We start from the raw sequence: 27,237 nt of genomic DNA on the forward strand, positions 1-27,237 counted from the left end.
ATACCCCTTCACTGGCACAATGTCACAGTCCCAGTCACAACCCAGTTGACTATTTCCTGAGGTTTTCCTGTGCATGATGGCCTACAGAAAGTATAGCCTATAGCTTACTTTCATGAAATGGCATGAAATGATGAGTGTATAACTATGTTCATTAATCCATACATTTAATACAATAAATTAATCAATACATTTGCAGTTCTATTTCTGTTATGCCGTTCTTAATAGATTATTTCATAGACCTGCACTGTGGATTCCTGTGTGGATGCGCTCCAGCTCTACTGGCAAACCAGTTACCAGTTAGAAACAAGTTGATCCCAGCGTGCGTGTACACGTGAAGGCACAGGGGGCGTGGATAATCTGGGGGTGTGGCATTCATGGAGGGGGCTATCCAATCGCAGCATGGCAGTGATGGGATTTGCATTTACCACAACAAGCAGGCCAGTCAATGGGATCAACCATCAACACTGTACACAGGATGAATGGGATGAGAGAGGGAACAGATCACAGGAGATTAACTTTTGAGTTTATTTTCATTTTATTAAAGTCGAGGTGCAACTGTTTAGTGCAATTGTATTACGTCACATTTCTGGTGTGGTTTGGGGGGGCGGGGGGGCACAACATGCATGAAATATTGAGGAGGTCTGACAAGATGCTTTTTCGCTTTGGAGATCTGTGTAGCATTGAGTATGGAGATAAATTGGTTTGTAGTACATCCAGAGTGCTATAAGCTGTAAGGCAGTAAATATTGTTTTTTTTGATTCCTTCAAAAAAATTCTGCATGGATTCCCACACATAATAACTTATGTGAACAACTGTGTTGAGGAACACCAAACCAGTGCAAAATTAATCCTGTTGTTGCGGTTGTCGTCATCAGTGAAAAGTCCATTTTGTGCGCTGCTACGTCATGTTGCAGGCAGCCATGTTGTGCTCAGTTCTTCCCAAGATCAACTCTGTGTGAGTGTCTGTCTGTCCAGTCTGTAGAGTGTGTAGGTTTTTTTTTTGTTTTGTTTTCCTTTGCTCCTCTTGCAGTTTTTGCTCTTGCAGACCACATACAATAATTACACACCAAAAATACATACAAATCTCACTACCCCGTTAGTGAAGTTTCCTCCCCACCCCACACATTTCACCCAGAAAACGTGTGTTGGCTCCCCCACATTTCAATCCCATCTTAATTCCTTGTTTAAGAGTATGCACATCGACTTCTCGGGGAAGGAATGACAATATCAAAGTTGCAACACTGAGGCATAACTATGCAAGGTTAACGCCGCCGCCACCCCCCACCCCCTCACTGGGAAAAAGTAACTATGTCTAAAGGTAAGTTGTTTTCTTTTCTGTTTTCTTAAAAAAAAAAAAGATAACTAACTACGGTTCTGCACTCAACTGAACCACCCCATTCCAGATGGGTGTCCTCAACTAAATGGTCCATGATTTGTATGTCATTTTCTGGGTTAGTCACCTACAAAAAAAAGTGCTTGTCCTTTTATTAAACACAGCTAGGGGAAAATGACAACATTAACAAAAACCTAAACATAAAGGAAATATAACACTATAAAAAATGGAAGGGCAAATGTGGCAACAGCAGCACAATTTCCAGAGTCACTGCTGAGAGCATCATCAACACAGTTTTGTATTTTTTTTCCATCTTTTTTGTCTTTTTTTCCAGGAACACAAAAAAAGCCCCTTACGCATGCGAGCTGATTTCCCCCCCCCCCCCTCATCCCGGGCACAGATTCAGCGGGAGATTGTTCTTCTCGTTACCCTCCCGGCTCGGACTCTCAGGAGCCTCCGCCCAGGATCTGTGGCTACTGGCTCAGTCCACATGCAGTCGCGTTGCGTCGCCGTCATTGATTGTCAGAGGCAAATAAAGCTCCTGAATGTTGAGCATCGACACGGCGGTGTTGAGGTCTCTGACGATTAAATATGTGCAAAAAACAAATAAAAGACAAAAAAAACAATCAACAACGGAAAAAACAGCTAGCGTCAGTTTGCGTCCGATTTCCAATGACCAGTTATCCCTCCACTCCTCATGTGTCATCTGTGATTGTGGCACGTCTCGTATCTTTTAAAAAGTTGAGTCAGTTCACAGTATAGTGTAGGTTTTTCGTGTGTTTCTCGTCAGCCACTACATCCAAGCAACTTCACCCTCTTACTCCGCCATTCGTCCTCCTTCTCCACCCCCTCCTCTTCTCTCTCTCTTTTGTGGCTCCAGAGTTAGGCAGAGGGGCCTGTGCCCTGGTTGGGGGGTGGAAGGCTCTGTGCAGGGGCCTGAGGCCCACCCAGGACCCCAGGTTGGGTGACTAAGGTGGGCGAGCCTGTCTGCACCTGGGCCTGGAACTGGGCAAGCTGCTCGGGACTGGCCAGGTTCTTCAGCAGGTTGTTCTCCTGCTCCAGCTGAGAGTTCCTCTCAACCAGCTCCTTGATCTGCTCCTTGAGCACCTCCACTTCCTCTCGCACGGCGTACATCAGGTGACTCTTTACCAGGTCCTGATAAAGGGAGAGAGAAAGGGGGGGAAAGAGAGTGTTAACAGTCTTTTAAGCCATTCAAAGAAAAAAAATGCAAACTCCCAAAAATAAATGAAAAAAAAAAAAATCCAAAAATAAATCACAATTTTCAAACATATCGTAATATAAAATCAACACTTTACTGTGCTAATATTGGGGGCATCAATTTCAGAAGTTTACAAATATCCTGGGAGGTTAGCCTGGTGTATTTTGGGAGGGGTTATGTGTGGAGGCATTTGGTACTGAGGCTCAGTGCAATCTGTGCATCCCTTTTCACGGGGACTGCCTTCAGGAGAGTCAAAAAAGTACAAAATGTTCCTGCTTCCACTGGGAGGAGCCAATTCACTGCCAAGTTATTTATACCGGGCCAGTCTACAGTATGGCGCTCACTTTGCCTGGCAACAGCAGTCAACGGACACGCAGAGACGCTCGGTCTCGGTCTCAAGTACAACAACAATAAAACTGTCCTCAGAACTTCACCAAACTTCACTAAACGGTCATCTTCTTCTCCTCCATCATTCACAAGACAATTCCAGCATGAAGATAATTCAACATCATCCTAGCGCCTAATTGAATAATCCTAAAACTATGGGGGAAACACCTGTCTAGTTGTAAAAAGGCTCAGCAACATCCACAATGACTACAATGCCTCGCAATGTTATTCTGCATATTGGCAAACATCAAACGAAACCGAAACCACCGCTACCTATTGTAAAAGTCATCATGTGTGTTACAGTAAATCAGCGGACTTCCAAAAGGAGAATTGAAAAGGTGAATGCACCTTTGAGCACATAGCCTAGATCATCAGTAGCCCGATTTAATTTGTTTAGCAGCACCATACACACACAGATCCAAAATAGTACTAAAACAACCATCAAATAGATAATGTTACAGCTTAAAACATAAGCACTAAGCATTATGGATGTCTTTTGTTTTGTGCGCAATTATGTAATGCTGGCAGCCAACACTGATAAGCCTGTGGCGATTTGTGGTGGATCGAGCTCGTCTTGAGCTAGATAAACATCTAAAATCCATTTGAGACTAAATAAAGAAGAAAATAGAGAAATAAACTCTGGGAATTGTTCCAGAGGCACTTACCATGGCTTGCTCGATTTTATTGTCTATGGCCACCACACTGGCACCCGAAGAACTGTGAGGAGAAATGAAACGGGGACAAATTAATGCATATTCTCTAGGCTCACATTGTAACAGTTCATTCATTCATTTTCATCCAATCCCAGCATTTTCGGGAGTGTGAGGTCCCTGATTCCATTTGCCTACACCATTGCATAACTCCATAAAAGCGACCTTCTCTCTCAATGAAAGAAACACCAGCCGCTTTACATCAAAGACCAAAAGCTGTCTCTGAAGCATGTGAAAAATATATGGTAGGTTACACACAATCCGACATATTTCATATATCTACTTACACGGCAGGATATTTGATGTAAAATCAACAAACCGCTAAACATAGATTATCCCAAATAAGCATCACCATGTGCAAAAATCAAAGGAATGGTCTATCATAGCCTATATAGAAAATGAAATCGCTTGTCTGCAGCGCAGTAAAGGATTTCTCGTTATGCGTTTTCGACAGCGTTATGCCCAGGCTAGGCAGCCAATGGGTGATGTTGGCACGTCTGTGAGAAATGCACCAGTCGTGCTGGCAGACAACAATGATACGGCCCTTTTACACCGTAGTCTACTCATAACAAAATTAAGAGCATCCCCGACGATCGTGTTATTTAAGCACTGGGTTGAATAAAATGTCAGCTACACATTTTATGAAACCCGATGACTGCATGGTTCATTCGTTCGGTCAGAAACAACCGCAAATTGGACCCATTTGTATAAGCTGCTGTGCTGCTATTTGCACTGGAAATGCTTACTAGTGAGATACATGTATATTTACCTATTGTCAAGTCTGACGGGTGAGGAATTTTCTGTGCCCAGAACAGACGACAAAAACGATATAGAAAAATTCCGCAGCTGGCAAACACTAAGGTCCATCGCCACCGTGTAACATGGAGCATTCATTGTATTCCACCCATGAGTAGAAAAACACCAGCGTGTAAAAATAGATCTATCAAGAATACAAAATTATTATCCACATTCTTTAAAAAAGGGGTAGTGTACCAGCCGCTTGGGCGAATTTACAAAAAGAGAGCAGAGGAGCTCGGTACATGAGAGCGGCAAAGACAAGAGTCCGAGACTATGCTCTGCTCCACTGCAAGTCTGCGGACTGCCGAACATTTGCATAATCTATTCAAACATAACAGCAGACAGGGAAACGTCATTGGCTGTGAAGTTGGGACTACTTATACGGTGACGCCCCCACCCGGCAGCTTCCCAAAGCGTTCGGTTTAATAGCCTACATTTAAACTGCCCATCACGAAACTGGGGAGAACCGGACGGAATGAGTGACTTCAACTGTTTGCAAATAATGGCACGACATTTCAACGCCTGTATTTTCTCACGCTTTAGCCAATATGCCGCTACGACTACATTCACTACAAACTCACGAATATGCCTTCCAAAGATTGCATGACAATTACAAAGTTGAAGTAATAATGAGTTAGGCTGCCCTCGGAAATATCAATAAAATGCTGATCTGATCTATACAGACATATATAACTTCTAGAAATAATACGATTTTTTTCCTGGGTATAAAAGTGCTTTTATTTGTGCAGGTGTAAGGCAGGCACTGGGTTTATGTAAACGTCCTGAAAACGAGTCGCCCTCTGCCGGCTGTTCTTACAAGTTCAATGCCGTCACTGACAGTGATGCATGTTCACCTACTTAAATTTCGGGTTGGGGGGTGGGGGGGGGGGGGGGGGGGGGGGACTCATTTGGCAAACTCAAACGGCTACTCCATAAATAATACCCATACGCTTTTGATGACATTCAGTGACAAACAAGAATATGTCTAAGAGGTATTCATCATCATCTCTGTGTCTCTGTGATGGAACGTTATTTACGCTTGGAGTCACAAAAGGACACAATGTCCTCTCATTGTGTTGCTGATACACAGTGCTACACAAATTATAGCCAGGAGTAAATCACTTTCTCTTTGTTCTCATAGACAAATGGGGGGCTTACTGTCCATGAATTCCCTTCAGACATAAAATTCAATGACTCAATCAACTGGGGACATCTTTTCTTTTGACTCCTTATCCAATTGCACCCTCAGCCTCATTCACTAAGTAACAAAACAAGTATCGCCTTGGTCACTCACTCACTCACACACACACACACACACACACACACACACACACACACACACACACACACACACACACACACACACACACACACACACACACACACACACACACACACACACACACACACACACACACACACACACACACACACACACACACACACTTGGGGCAAGGCAGAGCTGTTTACGCAGTTAGGGTAATTTGGCGAATCCCATTGGGCCGCTCACCTCGGCTAAACTTCCACGGCCAGTCATAAAGGATTAGGCACATCACTGATGCTCATCTGGGGTCTTACGAGGGTCAACCAATCCTAAAGACCCCCGCAGGATAAAGTTATAATACAAGTCCTTATTGTGTACGTTGTGTAATTGGATTTTGAACAGTGTAAGAGGTTAGTGGTGGGCTAAACCGGTAATTAGGAAAAGAATATGCCTTTCTGGCCAATAAATGAATGTAGTATTATTCATGGCATGTGACAAGAAAAACACACTTTGACAAGCACACAATAAATCACTGCTGTGTGTTAAAAGCTGTATGCACATGAATAAAGTGTGTAATGTGTGTAAAGGTCAAGTACAGTATTTATGTTAGCATGTGCTTAAGTGCGTGTTTGCTACTACTGATTACATTGTGGTGTGAGGATTACTGCACTCCAGCTTGTAGAAAAAGAAAATGGCTTCAGATAACCCATTTCTTGCCAAGTGAAGTGACTAACGCAAGCGCAATGGTAATACAATACAAAGACAAGAGACGCATATATCCTGTAGTGGATGGCAAACACTGAGAGAGATTAGGGATGCATTGCTTCCTCCCCAGGTGTGAGCAGGCATCTGCGTGTATCTCAACAAAGGAGCCACCAAAATAAAACCCATTTCTGAGGTCCTGATGATGAGGACTGGCTACTTCATGTCACATTATGATAGAAAACGTGTCCTCCATGGGAGATATTACTGTAGAATTAGAATGGTCAGTAATGGAGTGACCTCGATTAGGACGTAGTGCCAGGCTGATGCATGGAACAATCCAAGAGATTTGGAGAATCAGTCATAACTGCGTTTGTATCTAGTTAATGATCTCTCAACGCAGCTCTTTATCAGAGAGGACTTAACACAGAGGGGTCAGCAGCACTGATGAAACGCTGACAGATTTTTGGTTTAAGGGGGTCAGAAAGACAAAAACACCTTTGTTTGGACACACGACTGAACTCATTGGGGTCAGCGATCGCCTAAGATAGCGCTCCTTAATACTCGAGAAGAGGGGTGAGTGCTGGCTGGCTGATGAACTGCCTGCCATTTTACTCCGCTCCCTTTGTGTTGCAGACCATGGCAAAATCTGTACGCAGAGATTGGGTGGGGTGGGGGGGGGGGGGGGGGTCAGCTCTGCTGAGTGAGACAAAAAGCTACAAAAAGTTTTGTCTTAGTAACACGTAAACTTGGGCGTTGGAATAAATACTAGTTAGAAGCTCATGGGCACACAGGTCTTTTATAATGGTATGATGGTTACAGTCAGCCATGAAGAGGTATTGGATGTGGAGGGGCACCTGATGGGGTGGCCACTAAATCTGTATGTGTGTGTGTGGTTGCTTGTGTGTGTGTGTGTGTGTGTGTGTGTGTACACACACGTGTATGAAAATGTCTCTCCTCTAGATATAATGGTTTTGATCAGCCAAGGGACTGGACGTGAACAGGTCTCAACTGGGGTGGCTGTTCCATGTGCATCAGAGTGTGTGTGTGTGTGTGTGTGTGTGTGTGTGTGTACACACAACATGTGTTTGAGGGCGTCTCTCTAGGGCCAGCACATCTCCGTATAGGTGCTCTTCACATAAATAGATGACTCATCCAAATTACACACTGAGGCTTTCTTTCCATGCCCAAGTCACTGAGATGGCTAAGCCTCTCAACGAGCTCCGCTCGTTAAAGAGTGTAGGAGAGCATCTTGGGACACACCAACACATCTACACACATCTACACACACACACACACACACGGCGAGCTCCACACTGTGGTCACTGGCTGTGGAGTGTGTTCTTCATCTGTCTCCATGTGATGTTGTTAAGCACCTTGAGGTCGGTTACACCAGGAACCAGGTATTGACCTGAAGCAGAGGTCAGTCAGAGGATCTCCTCTCCTCATGAGGGTTATCTGCGGGAATCAATGGGTGGCCGAGGAAAAGGAACTGGAAGTTGTGGTCATGTTTAGTTGCACTGTGATGTGTCAGATCCTGGTGTTTTTATTTTTTTTTAACGAGCTCCAGACTGGAAGTTGTCAATTGCAGGGATTTGCTTAAATGATTGGGGTAGGTAAAAAAAAAACAAAGATAACAAGCTTTGTTGACTGGATGACGTGAACTGCAGGGGTGATGGTGGCTGGACTTGGAGGCTGGTCTAGTGTGGTCTGGGGACATATAGGGCTTGAGACACTTGTGACATTGCCATCCAAGGTTGATAATTGAGTTTGCGCCCATTCCGCCTCCAAGCTTGAAAACAAAACCCTCAGCCTATAATTGTTATGGCTGGGTCAAAGGTTACAAAAGCAAGGGGTTCAGGAAAGATACAATGATGTGAACCTCCCCTTGAAATGTAAGCAGGGTTTTGTTTGCCCAAGGAATGGTGTGAGGCATCAATCCAATATGGTACTGTGAAACAATATTTTTACTTTTTAAAAAAAAAGATGTATTTGTTAAAAATAGAGAGAAAATCAATCACACAAACTTTTACCACCATTCAAAATTCACTCATCCAAACCACTTTTGCACGTTTCACAAGTTTGAACACACATGCTTGCCACTTGAACCTTCTCATGCATGCATGCTCAATGCACACCAGTTCAGCCTCTGGGGTGGGCAGGTACCAAAGCCCTCTACAGTGGAGGATTTATTGCCATCACACCAACAGAGCAATTAGCAGTACTGAAAAGAATCAAGATGTTCCTTAGAGTCACCAATGGTAAAGGTACATAAAATATGCCGCTGGGTGACTGACCTTCTTGACAGAACTAAGGCACGTGAGAACATGATGTTCTAGCCTGGTTGCAGATCACCACGTGACCTTACAACCCCCCACCACCCCCCCACCCCCCAACCTCACACACACTCACTCAAAACACACACACACAAACATCACACAGCGAAAGAAGAAAACAACTCAATATCTCCGATCTAATCAAACTTCAGTAAATATTCCAAACAGTTCAGCCTGAGGTGTGACATTAGGTGAGAGACCCACCCCAAACCTCTAGATGAACTTGCTCAAGCATGCAAACATCTCCACCAACACCACCATCACCCATTCGTCTTCTCTCTCAAAACAAACCTATGTTTCTACCTCTACAGCCAACTCTGACCTGCGGAGCCCAACAGCAATCACACATCTGGAGAATTTGTTTGTTTGTTTATTTGTTTTACCTTATAAGCCGCTGCTCCAGTTCCCAGAATAGCAGCTTTAGGGCCATGCTGTCCGTGCTATGGCCCTTGCTCTCCACGAGCCCTTTCTCTCTCATTGAGGTATATGGTGGTTAGTAGTCCTTCACAGAAAAAAAACACCCCCAGCAGCAGCAGCGGCTGCAGCTCCTGTAGATTTCTCCGCAACTCCGACCCCCCACCCTAAAGCCACCAAAGACCCCCACAACCCTTCGGGGGTCAGCAGTCCGGTCCGTGTCTCTCACACACACACACACACGCTTCCCCCAAAAAATGGAGTGACATGGGGGGGCAGGGGGGTGAAACTCCTATGTCCTGAGTGGGTGAGTGAGTGAATGTGCGCGTGTGTGTGTGTGTGTGTGTGTGTGTCCGAGTGTGTGTATGTATGCTGCTAATTGTGCTCCTACTGAGCCTCTCCTAAGCTTGTCACTCCCTGATCAGTGAATGGGGAGGGCGAAAAGGCGAGGGTAAAGCCGTGACGTCGCGGCACAGCCGAGCCTCTCTGTTGCCGCGGTTATGTAAACAGACAACGGCGATTACGGCACTCAGCCAATCAGGTGCTCTGATGCGGACCACACACCCTATAGAGCACCGCCTTTTGCCTCTCTCTGTAGTGAGCTCTATACAGTATGTGCTTCAGGAGTATCTCTGAACACCCTGAGGAAGCATAGGTGTGGTACCGGCAATTCTTATCTGACTCCATATCGGCTCTGTGTCATTAGATCAAGACAAGGGAACCAATTCCACCTGTCAGTCACTCAGTCCCTTCTCTAGAATCAACCCCCCCCCCCCCCCCCAACCATCAGTAGGATTTTTATATTTGGGGGGGCTGTCAAGACTATGGGCTAATAACGAGATTTGATTAATTTCACCTCCCCCTCCTTCCCAAAACATTCTTTCTCTCTCTTCGTCCATTGTCTCCTCGTTTCCCCCTGGTGTCTCTCCTCTTCTGCTCTTAGGTATGGTAGAGAACATGCAGTGTGGGCTCCCCACGAGCCCACACTCCTCCTGTCGCTTCTCATCAGTCTAGGCCAATGCACAGCACGCACACACACACACACACACACATACACAGACACACACGGAATAGAACGCTGCTTAAGAACAACATGGCGGATGGCACATGCACTCACACGCGCTCCCACGGATGCAAAGACAGAAAAAAAACACTTCAGAGCGCTTGCGCATCATAGATACACACACACACACACACACACACACACACACACACACACACACACACACACACACACACACACACACACACACACACACACACACACACACACACACACACACACACACACACACACACACACACACACACACACACACACACACACACACACACACACACACACACAGATAGACTACTGACCAGGGGTTGGGTGAAACCGAACCGTTTACAAGACTGCAAACACAGACGGGCGGGGGTGAAACCTTAAAAAAAACCAAACCGCTTACAGTTGTGGGCAAACATGGTGGGATAAAAATATAACCACGGCTGACAGAGAGCACAAACAGAAAGAGATCGGCACCACTGGACAGAGAATGGGACGGGGCAAAGCAACGCAGCTGCCTGCATGTCTAAGGGCTGCAGCCGCTTATAAAATCTCAGTGCTGATATCGATGGCTTCAACACAGCATCCATATGATAATTCCTATACCACTGATCTTTTAACTAATATTTACCATTAATTTAATATTTACTATTTTGTATTAAATTCATTTTCTTCCATAAAATTACATTTTAAAGAAATATTGACCTCCGATGACATTCTAAATCAAATTCCTGATATTAGGAGAAAAATAAATAAAATAAAGTGTCAGAATCCATTACACAAAAGAAACTTTTCCACAGTCATCCTACACGGTCTTCAACTCAGCAACTTCGTTCTATGGTCAAATGCCAATCATTCTCACTGGCGTATAATTAACGGCCTACCCCCTGAGGTAAGACACATTTCTCCTGTGGCTAAACACAGAGAGGGACCAGGGGCCCTGAATGAGGGAGGCCAGAGGTCAGCCGTGGGCCCTCGTTAGGCTGAGAGTTTTGGACAGGAGGGGGTCTGGGGGTACAAAAGTGGGTCTTAAAGGAAAGGAGGAATAGACAAGAAAGTTGGCCATTTTCTTTGGTGTTGTAGGTAGCTCATGTTGGGTTACTGTAATGGAAGCTGGAGAGAAAGTTGTGACAGTTAGGTGAGCTGACGGAATTGACACCTGCGCACACAATCAACCAGTCAACAGCACCTGGGGCGGCTCATCTGGCGAAAGATTTATGGCGCAATGTTCCGACAAGCAGGAGAGCTGCAAAAGCACGATCCCCCACACTGGGAAGTTGGCCGTTGGTTCGCCTTCGGCCGCCTCTACTGTAACTGCAGCTGTGGCGTTGGCCATTGTTTCCCCATCTCCTCCTTGTCGTCGTCTCTCGCCCTTCACCGTCCCTTTTCCCTCCATCAAGCAGATGCTTGGAGACGAGGAGCGCCGGGCGTAAACAGCTTACCGTCACGCCTCCGCCAGAGCACCAATCACGGCCCAGGAGCACATACTCCGCCTCGTCTCGGCCAATGGTCGCCCATCCCGTGCCTCTTCTGCATCCAATGGGAAGCGGGCGTGGGTGGAGGGTCAGAGCGATGGGTAGCGGGCGAGGGCGGGGGTTCTCATGCCCCGCACGTAAACTACTGACCTAGTACATTTTGTACTTTGCATGGTTGTGTACTTTCGTGTAGTTCCGTGTGAGTGTGTGCGACTGAGCGTATGGATGTGTATGAGAGGTCATAGGGTGGGGCGGGTGGGGCGGGGGGTGCGGGGGGCTTTGTTGGATGTTCTTTGACGGCTGTACACATGGGATTCGCACGGATAACCCAGATATTATCTAACCATCACAAACGGACAGACGGCAAGATGTAGGTGACAAAAACAAACGTGACAAAACAAAGATGGACACTCTTTTCCAGGGGCTTTTGGATACAGCGTGGGAGAATTTGTGGAGGAATTGTTCACAAGATAAAAAATTAATAACAAGTAGTTGTGAGCATGTTGGTCTATGTGTGTGTGTGGGGGGGTCTATGTGACGCATGTGTTTGTGTGTGAATCTTGAGAGTGTGTTTTGTGTGGGAGAGAGAGAGAGAGAGAGAGAGAGAGAGAGAGAGAGAGAGACATTGATGTTGCTTAAAGAGTGAGAAGATGAGAAGTGAGGCAAAGGAGAAAAGTACAGACCTGGGCAGATGAGTCAGTGCTAAGTGTGTCTGTAGAGAGGCTTATGAAGTGTGTTATTGTTGTGCATGGGACAGAAATAGGTTAGCTATTTCTAGTGTGTGTGAAGTGTATGATAGTAGTGTGTGTGTGTGAAGTGTATGATAGTAGTGTGTGTGTGTGTGTGTGTGTGTTCTGCAGTACATGGGGGGAAGGGAGCGATAGAGATGGAAATGGATAGTGAGAGGCTCTACCTTATATAACCTGCCCTAAGCCATGACGACAGCTAGTGATGCTATTTACCCAGAACCGCATTGAGACAAAGGTCTTGACACAAACCTACTTAAATACCTACTAAAACCTACATGTCATTATACACAATGTTTACATGTTGAGCTAATAAACACCAACATCAACAAAAGGACAAAATAATTTCTAAAACAAAAGCCCTACCTAAAAAAAGTTTTTAAAAAATACCCCCCCCCCCACACACACACCTTCCCAAAGGCCTCAAAGGGCCCCAGAGTTTTAAAACGGTGCATGATATAGAGGTACATGACGGTGGCTTTCTGTGCCATGTCTAACTACATGTGCCCCATCTCCGCCTCTTCCTCCGCCTCCTCCATTTTGAGTCCTGCCTCCCCTGCACCACGCCCATTTACAGTAGCCAGAAAACAATACACAAAATGGCGGGCCATCAAGACGCAAGCGCAGTTTGCCCCGACACACACAAACAGCAAAGATTACGCGCACACACAACCCCGGTGCCCATTATGTAACCCGAGCGGAGGAAGTGACATCAGAGAAGCTAGGGGGCAGCTGGGCGTACATAACGCGACATGAAAAGCGACGCCCTAAAAGGTTCTTATAAAAAGAGCGAAAACGAACAAGACCAGAAAGCGGGAACAGGATGGTAGAGTTCGACCCGAGAAGAGATAAGAGGACCAAACGAGATCCAACTGCCGAGAGAAGTTTTTGATCCGATCCGATGGTGTCCTATAAGCTGTAACGGTGACTCGCAGTGTTAGGGTCCTCATCAAAGCAATAACTTCAGCTTCGTTAACCCAAAGTAGCACCGCAAAGACCGGGAGTTCACAAGAGAGGCTGATAACGTCTCACAAAATGCAATGCAACAAGAACCAAAAATGAAGGACAAAAATCAAATCCATGAAATGTTTGAAAACTGTACAGATGAGTTTATGAGTGTATGTGAAAGTGAGTGTGTGTGTGTGTGTGTGTGTAAGGAAGAGCGTGCTTGTGTGTCTGCATGACCGAGTTTGACATCACGCATAAGTATGCTCCGTCGATCTCCCAACAAAGAGTGAGAAGAACGCACAAGCACAAGTTGTCCCTCTCTCTTTCCTTCTCTCTCTCTTTCCCCCTCACTCTGCAGCGGTCAGTGAAGTGTGAGTAAGTGTTCCGCTCGGCTGGTCCAGGCTGCCCAGGGCTCTGATCCGCCATTACAGTCGCCTGCTGGGTTACGTAAAGCGAGCAGGGGGTATGGGGCTCTGCACCGGGGTGCTGCTGCTGGGTGTGTGTGTGTGTGTGTGTATTTGTGTTTGTCCGAGAGTGTGTGTGTGTGTTTGTGCTGGGTGTGTGTGTTTCTGCATGAACATGTGTGTGTATGTGTGTGTTTGTGACTCTGTGTGTGTGTATGTGTGTGTGTGTGCTGGTTGTGTTTGTGACTCTGTGTGTGTGTATGTGTGTGTGTGTGCTGGTTGTGTTTGTGACTCTGTTTGTGCTGGGTGTGTGTGTGTTTGTATGAGTGTGTAAGTCTGTGCGTGTGTGTGTGTGTGTGTGTGTGTGTATGCGCATTTATGCGTGAGTATGTGCATATTCATTTGAGTTTGTGTGCATGTGGGTTAGGGTGTGTTAGTGTGTGGGAGTGAGTTTGCATGCATATGCAGGGTAAGGGGCGGATTCAGAGGGACGATTAAAGTTTCATGAAATATAAAAAAAAGTCAAGAGCAGCAAACGCAGCTCAAAAATGCCACCCAAAGGACAGCGCTGCATGGTGTGCTCAGATTCTGGACCACAGCAACATTTAGACAAGGAGGAGATCTACAGCAGAAATGTTATGGGGAAAAAATCCCCAAAACAAATCATCCCTAAACTCCATTTCTGTGCCCCCAAAAAGGGCCACACACTCTGTGATAAAATATAAAGAGGTGTGTGTATGTTTGTGTGCACGTTACATCATAGGGGAAAATGTCACTGTGGTTGTGGGTCTCTGTTAGCGCACGTTACATCACATTTTCCAGCATTGATGATGCAATGTAATGACCACAAACTCATGCCTATACAATCATGGCAAAGCCATAGCAATAATAATGACCACAAACTCATGCCTATACAATCATGGCAAAGCAATAGGAAAGCACACAGTGAGGAGGGCCGGTCGGGGCCCTTAGGGGCAATTCATTGTGGGTTCTGGAAATGAACAAAACGAAGGACAAAGGAATATAAGGTTTCTTCTATTGGAGTTTGCCAAAAAACAAACTAATTCCCTTCATTCCCCTCCCTCTTGTACACATCCTCACTCACTCCAAAAGCGCTCACCCCCCCCCCACACACTCCCCCATCTCCTTTGCTCTGAGATACACTGGCAGGGTGGATTTTTTTTGCAGGACTATTTTTGTATATACTGTATGAGTGAGTCTGCACGCAAGGGCACCGCCCAGGATGCAGGAGGCAAAGGATCGTGGGTAGACTGAGCTTGCTAAAATGATGGTGTGGATGCAGTCTTGCAGAGTGCCTTCCCCCTCCCCATACACACACACACACACACACACACACAAACTGTTTGTCAATATTTACAAACACACTTCATTGCTGTGGGCAAATAAGCCACACATAAACAAGGGAGGCATACAAGGACACACACACACTTGCATCTAAATGCCACTACACTGGTGCACATGGGTTTCAACACACCCAAATATACGTGCCTCTGTGTGGATGTGTTATGTCTAAGTGTGTGTGTGTTTATGGATGAATTGCATGCGTGTGAGCATGCAACCGTGCCTTCCACAAGTGTGTGTGTAGAGTAGTTGTGTTTGTATGGTACATCCCTCACAGGTGTGTTTCCACAAACTTACGTGTATGTGTGTGTGTGGCCTTGGTGATCACTGCTGAGGTATGCCTGTTGGCCATCGCAGTAGGCTGGTACTGGTCTCCATGGCAACAGGAGCTGATTGGCTACTGCTGATCGCTCACTTTGTTACATAACCAAGGCACCATATGGACCACTGGCCTCCCTTACTGTGTGTGAGTGTGAGTGTGAGTGTGAGTGTGAGTGTGAGAGAGAGAGAGAGAGAGAGAGAGAGAGAGAGAGAGAGGGAGGGAGGGAGAGAGAGAGAGAGAGAGAGAGAGAGAGAAAGAGAGAAAGAAAGAAAGAAAGAAAGAGAGAGAGATAGAGAGAGAGATAGAGAGAGAGATAGAGAGAGAGATGCTACATATCCAACAGCTCCATTATCATGTTGGTGGTTGGTGTCTGAACACTCAGATAGACAACTGCTGTGCATACCTACACATTCAAACAAGCACAGACACACACACACACACACAGATTTATTTTAAACAAATTTCACTCTCATTATTGAGGTAAGGCAGTGTGTCAGCAATCCGTAATCTACAGCTGGTACACAGACTCATCAACACGGTGTGTGTGTGTGTGTGTGTGTGTGTGTGTATATATAAGAGTTACTGGTTAGTACTGGTTCCTACAGCGGGACAGAACATGGGGGATTAAGACCAAGCTGTGGGGTGGGCTGCATACAGTATATCATGAATGGCTCTGCCATGTGTGCAGAAACACATCACAGAAACATATCATTACAGAACTGTTGATTTAACAGACACAACCGTAAAACAGGTGTTCTCAAAAGACGTTTTTTTGTTGTTGTTGTTTTTAGCTTAGAGGAAATCCAAACAGAAGAATCAATTTCTGAGAGATTGTGACTAACTAATGCATGGATATTTCCCTCTGACAAACTGATCATGTAGCTACAACTCCCCAATTGAACATATCAGTGAGATAAGTTTGATGTGATGATGCTGATATTTGGCAGCCTTGGCCATTTTAGAACCGAGAGTAAACGCTGGTGCAGCTGACTGGCCCTCCATGATAAGCCCTCCATCAGGACAACAGTTGGCAATATGCCGCTTCATCTCAGCTGTAACAAGTGTTTACTGGTATTGTGATATAAAGACCTACAGAATACAAGTGAGCTAGTCACGTGTGTGTGTTTGTGAATTTGTGAGAGTGTCTGAAAAAGTGTGAGTATGTGTTTGTGTCATGTGCGTGTGTGTGTGTGTGTGTGGGAGGGTGAGGGTGTGTGTGTGTAAGGGTGTGTGTGTGTGTAAGGGTGTGGGTGTGTGTAAGGGTGTGGGTGTGTAAGCGTGGCAGTGGGTTAGCGGATGAGAGTGGGACAGAACATTGGGGATTAGGATCAAGCAGTGGGGTTATTCTCGGACAGGGAGGGAGGGATGGTAGGGGGTCTGGGAACATACTGGGTGGCTTTCTTTTGTGTCTGAAAGTGTACAAGAGTGACTCGTGTGTGTGTGTGTGTGTGTGCATGTGTGTGCGTGTGTGTGTGTGTGTGTGTGTGTGTGTGTGTGCGCGCGCGTCTGTGCATGTTTTGCAAAATGGATCGAAAGGATGTTCCCGTTTTGGGATTTACCCATTTGGTCAGTAATCAGATTAACCCTGCTGGCCTCCCCCTGTTCCCCAGTACCCCACAAACCCAACCTGGACCAACAGGCCAAAAAGACTCACCGGAACTCTGGGCCTGCGGGGGGGTACTGCTAGCCTGGAAACCAGCCCGAATTTAACAAAGCCCACAATATTTGAGGTCGGGAAATTCGGTCTGGCTTTGCTCCATTGACAAGCTTGTATGCCCGGCAGAGAACTGAGTGTACCCCAAAAAATCAAATCGTCAGGGCGGGCTGTGCATCTTTGCTCATCTGTCCATCACGTCCCCCTGAGCATGCTTCGGCTGGTTTCATTTACAACATAAAGGCTGTCACAGAGAAGCTAGACATTAGATTTCGCCATCACGTCTGTTGTACAACGAGTTATTGACGGCGCAATAACTTCAAAAACGAACAGAAAACAGCGATTAAGGCATTTGCGTTCTCCCTACAGGATTCGTGGTAGGCTGTGTGTGTGCAGATGCATTTCCCCCCTGTATCGGTTGATACACAATCACGTCCCAATGCATCAGTTCCAGACTCATGTTCTGAATAGAATTGAGTTGGCTACGACAGGCTAGGGTATTGAATCAAGCTAGCTAAAGGCAAATCCTGTTATTTCGACGAGTCTTAATTTTAATTTAACTGCAAATTCCTTTTTTATCACTGAGGTCTATAGAAATCCCACGCAATGTATGCCACGGTACTAAGAATTTCCATCAGTCGGAAACAAAATCCTAAAAAGACGGTTCTGTCAACCTGTACTCATATTCTCATGACCTTTGATATTTCCCTGTTCAAAAATAGTTGAGACCTTTTCCAGACTTGACATGACATGAGTTTTCAGACAGTGTCAGTGAAGACAAGACACAGCTAACTTGCGATAATAGAATGGCTTGAGCCTCAGTTGGAAGTCAATTTGAATTAGAAACAAGGCTTTCTTTCTGTTACACACCACCTTCATTACTTACAATGATGGAATACCCTCTTCGTGTAATTAAGGTGGACTGCATCTTGCAACAATACTAATCATAATGAAACCAAGCTGACATTCCCCCACTAAGTTGGGCTTGTTAAAATCAATTCGTTTTGCAGCAGCTTATTTGCCATTTCTTGTGATGTGCTACTACTGCTCTCAGATAAAGTAAACAAACTGTACCGGCTAAGTGAGAACAGCTGCTGTACAGTTTGGCATCTGACCATCTGTTCACCATGATGGACATGCACATGGGGGGGGGGGGGCAATGAACAAAGGAACAAGGGAGAGAGGGAGAGAGAGAGAGAGAGAGAGAGAGAGAAAGAGGGAGGAAAGCGTGTATTGAGGGATGGAGTGGAAAAGAATAACAAAGAGATAACGCTGGACATAATGTAAAGAGAGGAGCAAGGAGCCTGACCAAAGGAGAAAGAGTGTGTGCATGTGCACGACAGACGACCTTCAGGTAAAGAAATGGCACATGGAAATAAGTACACAGAGTACTTCTGTGAAAGAACAGAGAGAGAGAGAAAGAGAAAGGGAGAGATAAGAAGAGAGAAAGAGAAAGAGAGAGTGAGTAGAAGAGAGAGGGGGAGAGAGGTTGGAGAGAAAGAAAGAGAAAGAGAGAAAAGGAGAAAGAGCGTGGGAGAGAAAGAGTGAGTAAGAAAGAAAGAGATAGAGAGAGAGAGAGAGAGAGAGAGAGAGAGAGAGAGCTTAAAGTCAAGAGCGATGGAGAAGAGATACGTGAAGGTCACGTCATGAAAGTGAGCCCACTGTGTATGTATAGCGCATCTGTAACCTGGTCCGTGTGTGAGCTGGTTCCAACCGGTCTGCTCTGCCAATGTTCTTTACAGCTCCTGCCGAGTCTCTCGGGCTCAGCGCAGACACCATGCATCTCATCGTGCACACACCCTCACACACACACACACACACACACACACACACACACACACACACACACACTACAGAGACTCAGGCATAGACACAGACACTCTACACAAAAATGTACACACATACTCACTTTATACAAAAATGTGGACAAGTACAGACACCCCCACACAAAGACAACCACAGACATACTCTTCTTTCTCTCACCACACACACACACAGTTCTTCACATTCACTCAAGGCTTCACATGTAAACTAAAATGTGATTTATCAGGCTATATTACAATACTTAACTATACTTGGATATAGTATGTTACCAACAAGGAAATTTAATTTAGACCAATCTTTGCAACCATGACTATGACACAACATGATGCAACAAATTCATGGGTAATGCAGCCAATAGCTCAGTGTATGCTGCCACGCATTCCATGTGGAATTTGTCTCCATTATGTAGGCCAAATTCCATAAGGAGCACAAGCACACACACACACACAACCTCGCCCAAGCACACACACTCTCAAACTGCACCTCAGCTACCATGGCAAAAATGCACCCTCCTATGCCTGCACTCCATTTTGGGACTAACCCTTCATAAATACGTACACACACACACACACACACACACACACACACACACACACACACACACACACACACACACACACACACACACACACACACACACACACACACACACACACACACACACACACACACACACACACACACACACACACACACACACACACACACACACACACACACACGTCTCATGGCCCTGGTGGGCACGCGGTGTTGGCACGTGAAATCTGTCGCTTGCGCATCATAGAAACGAGACGCCCCAAAAGACGAACGTGCCAAGTTGAAGATGAGAGAGCGAGAGAACAAATGGGAGAGGAAGAGGAAGAGAGGGAAGATTTCTCACTCACTAGATACAGAAAATGATCCAGCCATCACACATATTCAAACTTGTGTGCAAACACACACACACACACACACACACTTGAGCCCATCTCTCCTTCTCAGCTCTCTGAAGCTGTAGCCACAAACAGGCGAAGCAATCGGAGCTACAGGCGATAAAACCCAAAATCAGCCTCTCCACCCCTCCCCACCCCACCCCAGCACCACCACCATCCGCCTCACCCCCATCCCCGAGGTCTGTGATATGCCAGCCCAATGTTCCCACGTTCCTGAGTGAGCAAGCCACATACTGACAACCCAACACACACACACACACACACACACACAGGGCCACATGTGTGCACACACACAGGCGTGCACATATAGGCTATACACACCCAAACAAAAACACACGCACGCACGCACTCACACAGAGAGAGAGAGAGAGAGAGAGAGAGAGAGAGAGAGAGAGAGAGAGAGAGAGAGAGAGAGAGAGAGAGAGAGAGAGAGAGAGAGAGAGACACTCAGACACACACACACACTCAGAGACACACAGACACTCTCTTCAGAGTGCAGCAGATCAGCAGCCAAGCCGAGAAAGCACAGTGAGTGCCGGTCACGTTTCCAAGATGGTCACGTTGGAGGGCAGAGAGAGGGATCTCTCTCCAAAGCCAAAAGCATTATTTCAGCATGAGCACTGGGGCGCCCTACATGCACTGCAGCCCCAAAGGAGGCAGCGGCAATTAAGCAGGCCAGAGGTCCAGTCCTGGCCCACTTTAGCCAACATTCCCACTGATAGGATCCCCCGGACTAATTAAACAAGTGTAGAGATCGCAATGGTCTAGTTTGGTTAATGTTAAAGGGATATTAGGATTACTCACCCACCATCAATGTATAGGCCTTATCACCTGTTAAAATGTCAAGCAAGCTGCTAATAGAACTCGTAAAAAAATCTACTATACCTATCTGGTTCTTAAACTTCATGTAAAATGATTAACCAGGCACAAAATAAATATGCACTGTTTAGCATTAGGCAAGGAGACACTTATGATTCACTGTGATCTGCAGACTGTGATCTCCATAAGCTAAAATAAACACAACTGCACTAGACACCTTCACCAGAGAGAGACACTGACGCAGACATGGGACTAATCTAACAGTAAATGAGGAGAGGGTCTCTTTGTTCTAACCGTCAACCTCGTACGCTCATCGTGTTCCGAGTCACGTTTCCGTGTCTCGGTGGCCAAGCTCAGAGGAAGTGAGACCGCTGAAAAAGCCCTGCCTGAGGTTATTCAACGTGCGCTTCTCCAACGGCACACAGACAGAAGTGTATTAGCACTGCTGCTGCAAAAACACCCGAGATATCTTTTCGCCAAAACACTCCAGCTCCGTCTGTGTGAGTCACCATGGCCTAATTCACACACGAATGCTGTGAATCCGAGGCAGTAACTTAATCGCGCACGCTGTTGGTATTATCAAGCCTCTGGATCACTGGATGCCCAGAGCAACACAACATGACAACAGCTAGGAAGAGTGACTTCACTGCTATTGATAGATGGACAGAATGCTTTTCACATGAGAGCAATGCAGCATGTAGGAAAAATTACACACACAAAAGAAAAAGAAAAAAAATCACACCATTTGGGTTTTTTTTTCTTCACATTTCAATACAGGCATAACTGACAAATACCTTTCAATTACAAAACTGTAAAAAAACAATAAGGAAACAGTCTTTGTATCTAGTTTTGTGTGTGTTTTATCCAGGTGAGTGCTTCACTTTAGGTGGTAATTAGTGAGGTTCCACCTTCACTGCAAAGCACTTTGATAAAGTACCTTGATAAAGAGATACATACAATGGGTTGTTGTTGTTAGTTTTGTTTGACTGTGCTTGGCTACACCTCTTAAGAGATCATCAGTTACAGTTTAGCCTGACAGGAATGTGGTCTACTCAATGGAGCACAAGACAACCGTTTACACTGTGCACAAAACACTTAGCAAAGAATGTTTCATGACTTGTAGATGATATAGGTTTCATCCTGTTAGCTCTGCCTTTACTGTCAATACTTTCAACATTTAGACTTAATTTAAATCTTGATAGGCACCCATCAAAACTTCAGGAGCTCTCAACTTGGATACATGTATGTTTATTACACATTTTTAAAAAAATGCTGATTTAAGTAGGTCTCAGCAGGTCTATAATTGAGCAACATTGCCACCTGCTGGACAAAGAATAGGCCTAACCTTCATTTAAAACAGTGGTCCCCAAACTACGGCCCGCCACCTCATTTTGGGTGGCCCCCCAAAACATGTCCGTGGTATATAGCATCTGGCCCGCATGGGAGTACGACATCCTCAAACTATAACCTCCGTAATTTCCCCCATTCATTCTCTATGGCGAGTCTTAACAGTACACATGTAACATTCTTTTTGTCCACTGGTGGTTGTTTTGGCGCTGTTTTGCGTTTGCCATCAAAAACGGAAAGAAATGCAAACAATGTAAGAGGCCTATGCTGACTGCATCAGTGCTCAAAGTATTCTAAACGTTTATCAATTAATTGTTAATAACTAACTAACCTCTATTCAAGTCATATTTCTGGGACTTTCTGGGATAATTATTTCTATTTTTTATTCACTTGTTCAAATGTTCATACATAGTTCACAAAGTTCTCATCAGGTGAGTGAAAGTTAGAATGGTGGTCATTTCAGATGTTTTTGCCAGCTCTCGAAGTTTGAGAACTTTAAATTATTTGTAGGATATTGCTTGTTCACAACTTGAGCTGTGTATGCAAAGACACAGAGTTCAGAGTTCACACATTTTTAATAAAATATACTTTTGGGACTCCCTGCTAATACTTTTTATTAGTATTATTTCATTTGAGCTACATTTTACACTGGCATGATGGCAACATAAACACAGCTAACAATGGTATTAAATTGCAGTAGCCTATGATTAAATGTAATGGGATATTCAACTAAGGTAGACTGCTGTTGTTCACAGCACTAAGCTATTAATGGTTACTCTTATACTCCGAGTCTCTGGCCCTCTCTTAGAGCCAGGCATAGTGAGCTGGCCCTCGGAAGAAAAAGTTTGGGGACCACTGATTTAAAAGGTACACGGAGTTGGCTAGGTGGCTTGTGTAGAATAGAAATGGTGCCCTATTGCAAATAGTTAGATTGCAGGAAAAAACAACATTTTAAAAATTCTTCATCCAAATAAAAACAAAAAATATATATATTTTACCAGTATTGGTGGGATAATTTTATTATTATATTCTAAAATAATGCCAAATTCAATTCAAAGTTTTGAGATTTGTCATCTTCCACAAAACTAAACCACAAATATGAAGAACCATAAAAGAACCAGAAAGCCACATTTTTTACATTTATCAAACCATTACAAAACGAGACGAGACAGACCATTAAAAAAATAATAATTCAGCTCTGAGCTCTGGCCAGTAGATGGCGCCACATTCCTATCTTTCCGTGCACACAGAGCAGTGGCAGCCGGTGCTCAGATGTGACCGAGTTCATTCTCACATAGGCCTGCCCTGCACATTAAAACCAAAGCGCCGGCACACCTGACACAACGAATCAAGCAGATTAGCCGAATTAGGGTGCGCCGTTGCCAGTGCGGCTCCAGGTGGCCCGACATCGACCGACAAACCGAGCAACAAACAACGCTGGCATGCCACATGCCCCCGGTCTCTCCACCCCCCCCCCCCCCTTGGGTCAAAATCCATCACATCCAGTTCCATCAGTTCTGCTGTCACTTTCATGAACAGTGGGCTTGACCCACCCAAGCCGACTCCCAGCATGGGAAACATAATCAAACACTAATACACACACTCATGATCTCCTACTGCTTAAAGACACTGTTTACAACAGACCTATTTATAGAGATTAAGAGAGGGGAAAAAAAAAAACATTGCGTGTATAATTCATATGAAATTACATAAAAGAAACATGTGCCTGCCTGAGCTGATGTCCTGTGTGGCATTGTGGGAAATGGAGTTCTCTGTGCCCTGGCTGGCAGAGATCCTCACAAAGCTCGGTGACCTCTGGGACACAAGCTTTCCCATGGGTCTTTGTGAGAAGGCCACAAAGCATTGCACAACAGAAGCCTCCAAGGAACAGTGCAGACTTGTGATCACTCTAAACCAATTGCTGGGTCACTGAAGTGCGCTCTATTCAGCGTTCTTCCTTATTTTATTTTACATGTAATTGGAATTGTGTTGACACTTAAAATACTTGCTTAAAGGAACCGTATGTAAGAAATGTAATTCAATTAATCATAAAATGGCCCTGATTTGTCACTAGACATTAGGAAATCATGCTAATTTCAAATACTTATATCACTGACAACAGTAGTCCGGCCAGGATATAGTCATTTAAAAAAGTGAAGTTGCAGCCCTCAACTGATGTTGATGTTTACATATTTGTGTTTTAGCCTGATCCGCCACCCTCCACCTATCTAGTAATCACAAAGTCAGTAGTGTTTCGGCATCTGGGTTGCCAGCTCTGCTCTAGTTACCACATCTGCGGTGTACATCGCTCTACAGTATTTTGAAAGGGATTGTAGTACCAGTTTTGGCCAAAATCCTAGATACGGTTCCTTTAATTTGTCTACGGAATTTATGGTGTATACAGAGGACAATAAAATGCAGTTAATCCTTAAAGAGGAGACATTACAAAATCTGAACCAATTCAAAAAATGCAAAACTATCATTAAAAAGGGATAAATTGATCTTTACCTGGCATGTGAAATGCCTTACATGCCTTACATACCAAAATACCCCCCCCCCCCCACCCCCGTCCAGGGAAAATTCAGACAGCCTGAGCAGTCACCTATAAATGTGGCAAATGCTAGAAACTTGGCAAATCAGTGTTTAGCTGGAGTGGCCTCTGGTTATGTAGACAATAAGAGAGCGATTCCAGCACTCTCGCTGCACCAAGGCTCGTCCTTCTGTGGTCAAGTACATCTGTGGCTCGTGGCAACCATCCTTTCGTCTTGGTTACTGTTGCTAAGTCTGTTGAGCTAGCGCTTTAGCTCAATCAATAAGAGTATATAGCTGAGCATCATAGTTTCCACTGTCAAGCTAGCTTTGCTAAACTATTTCAGTTCTAGATAGACTAAACATACAGCCTATGTCAATGTCACCAGCCTATAACATCAACGTATGCAAGGAAAATATTCCAAACAGCACTCCCTACAAATCTAATGATGCCAAGTTGATGTAAACATGCTAAAGCAACATCTACATCTGGCTGGCTACAACTCAGTCCATGCAAACATCATCGCAACTGGAGCCAACAACATGACTGGACATCTTGCATCTGATCAGCCATCATTCAACACATTTGGATACATTTTCATAATCATTCCAAAAGAGATGTTGGCTACAGCCGCAGGCCTGTGGATCGGAGCGTGTGTGTCAACACTCAACGGCCCATTCATGAGCACACCACATTCCCAAGCCTGTCATTCTTTTATTGGCCATCCGGAGCCCAATGCTTTGGGTACATCCATACTTAGGCCTCCAACTGGCACCTTTTCCACATACACAACGTCCTAGGCTCAACGTTCACCAGCACCAGTCACATTTAAATAATCCACAATTTGCCTGTTAACAAACGAGAATGTTAAATGTCAGATAACCACAGAACACTTGTTAAAACAACCTAGGCTTTCCTTTCCAACAAACATGACATAACTGATGATTTATACATTTAATTAAAAATTTTCCACCAGGATAAAGTTTATATCAACACTAGATTATTACAAAAAGGTACTAATGTTGCCAGACCTGTTCAACAAATCTTTCTGTTGAAAGGGTGTTATCACCTGGCAATGTTTCTATCTTTTGCTCCGAGGGAATTTACACACGACTTCCCGTACATTGCCTTGAAGCAAATACCTTACCCAATAACGGATATATAAATGATTACACAACTAAATAGTCTATAACTGAATAACCTATATGTTGCCTTCACTATTTAATTGACACACTGGAATTGGTCTAAACGTGTCAGCTATGCGAGCAGTTTTGAGGCAAGACTTTGGGCTGTTGAAAAGGTTGATGTTGTTGGTTGATTGATAACTTTGGAATATAACCAACTCCAGAAGTATGTGAGTGCCCGTCATTTCCATGAATTTTTATGTTATATTCGGATTTTTGGGTTCTTAAAAAGGTGAAAAAAGATACATTATTTCCTGTTTGTTTTAGTGACACTGATAAATTACAGTGCATATCTATATAGACCGTGCCCAGTTTTATTCCTTCCTTTATTCTGAAAATTTTAACCAAAGGGATTATTAATATATCATTCATCATTCATCCTGATTTATATTACATTTTATCCCTAGAAACATGGTGAAAATGTTTTCAAACTACTACTGATTAGTGGAATGATGAAGAGATGTCCTAAATCCTTCAATAAAAAACTGTATACAAAATGTCAACAAAATATAATTTTGGATTATAAATAACTGGACTTTTTTTCAGCTGGACAGCAATTTAGTGCGTATTTGAGTATAATGAATAATTAGCATAGACCTAAACAAAACCAAAAAATTCAGAAAATTGCGGAAATACTGCTGTTGGTGATAGTTGATAGTTAGATAGATGATAGTTTACATGTTGGGTGTGGTAGAGAGGGTGCGGTTTCTTATAAATGTTTCCTATTCGTTCACTTTCTTTTTTCTATCATTAATATGCACACTACCACTAGCGGGTAAAAATACATTTGAGTATTTGGGCCTTGCTGGGCTCCACAAGGCAGTGAGCACAGAAGCCTGCTATGCCACAAGGCACCTGCCCAGGCACAACCTGTGCACAGAAACACAAAACACACAGTCACCTTTGAACACGAGAACACACACACACACACACACACACACACACACACACACACACTTTACAGCTTTACACAGCTAGAGTTCTAGTTAGAGCCAAACACAACAGGTGACTGAAAAAACCCCCCCAAAAAACCCAATATCTCCAGTATTGGTATAGCATGTTCCTGAGCATGGAGCATATACCTTTATATGGCTCTGGAGCATACGTGACAATGATTTACTTCATCCCCTATGCTACATCCAGTTCCCCAAGTTACTCATTTCTAGCAACCTGACCTGGTGAACAAAAACAACACACTGATTAAGGTGGGAACACATGTGAAAGAACGCACACCTGTGCACGTACTGTACACCGACAGCAGCCTATAGCAAGCCCAGCCTTAATGTACACTTCATCAGACATCATAACATGGATCCTAGTCATCACACAACACCCACACACACCCACAAGCACAGTATGTGAAGGCCAGGGTGGTCTACTTTAAAGTACAGAATACATATCAGCCCCAATGTAGGCCCCGACTTAAAGACTGCCTTATATAACTGTCATGATGAATGGGTTTCATCTGCCTGGCAGGTTTGCA

At 44.6% G+C, this 27,237-nt stretch overlaps 1 protein-coding gene across 3 annotated transcripts in view; it reads right to left on the reverse strand.

Annotated features, from left to right (window-relative positions):
• Nucleotides 1-745: 745 nt before the first annotated feature.
• The window catches only part of LOC143142488 (TSC22 domain family protein 1-like), a 36,179-nt gene continuing 9,687 nt past the window's right edge, over nt 746-27,237 (reverse strand). The window contains exons 1-3 of one of the 3 annotated variants that reach the window (XM_076303408.1): nt 4,418-4,755; nt 3,604-3,655; nt 746-2,487 (exon numbers count right to left, since the gene is read on the reverse strand). In XM_076303408.1, the coding sequence (XP_076159523.1) occupies nt 2,215-2,487; nt 3,604-3,655; nt 4,418-4,542 (450 nt within the window). In that variant the 5' untranslated portion in view covers nt 4,543-4,755 and the 3' untranslated portion in view covers nt 746-2,214. Of the gene's footprint in view, nt 2,488-3,603; nt 3,656-3,935; nt 4,385-4,417; nt 4,756-27,237 lie in introns of those variants that run through there. The other 2 variants (XM_076303409.1, XM_076303407.1) reach the window with 2 other exon arrangements.

The sequence above is a fragment of the Alosa pseudoharengus genome, unplaced genomic scaffold (genome assembly GCF_046254945.1).
Source record: "Alosa pseudoharengus isolate Yale_2024_CS ecotype anadromous, Long Island Sound unplaced genomic scaffold, YU_APseudo_1.1 YU_APseudo_1.1_scf_24, whole genome shotgun sequence".
NCBI classification, from domain to species: domain Eukaryota; kingdom Metazoa; phylum Chordata; class Actinopteri; order Clupeiformes; family Clupeidae; genus Alosa; species Alosa pseudoharengus.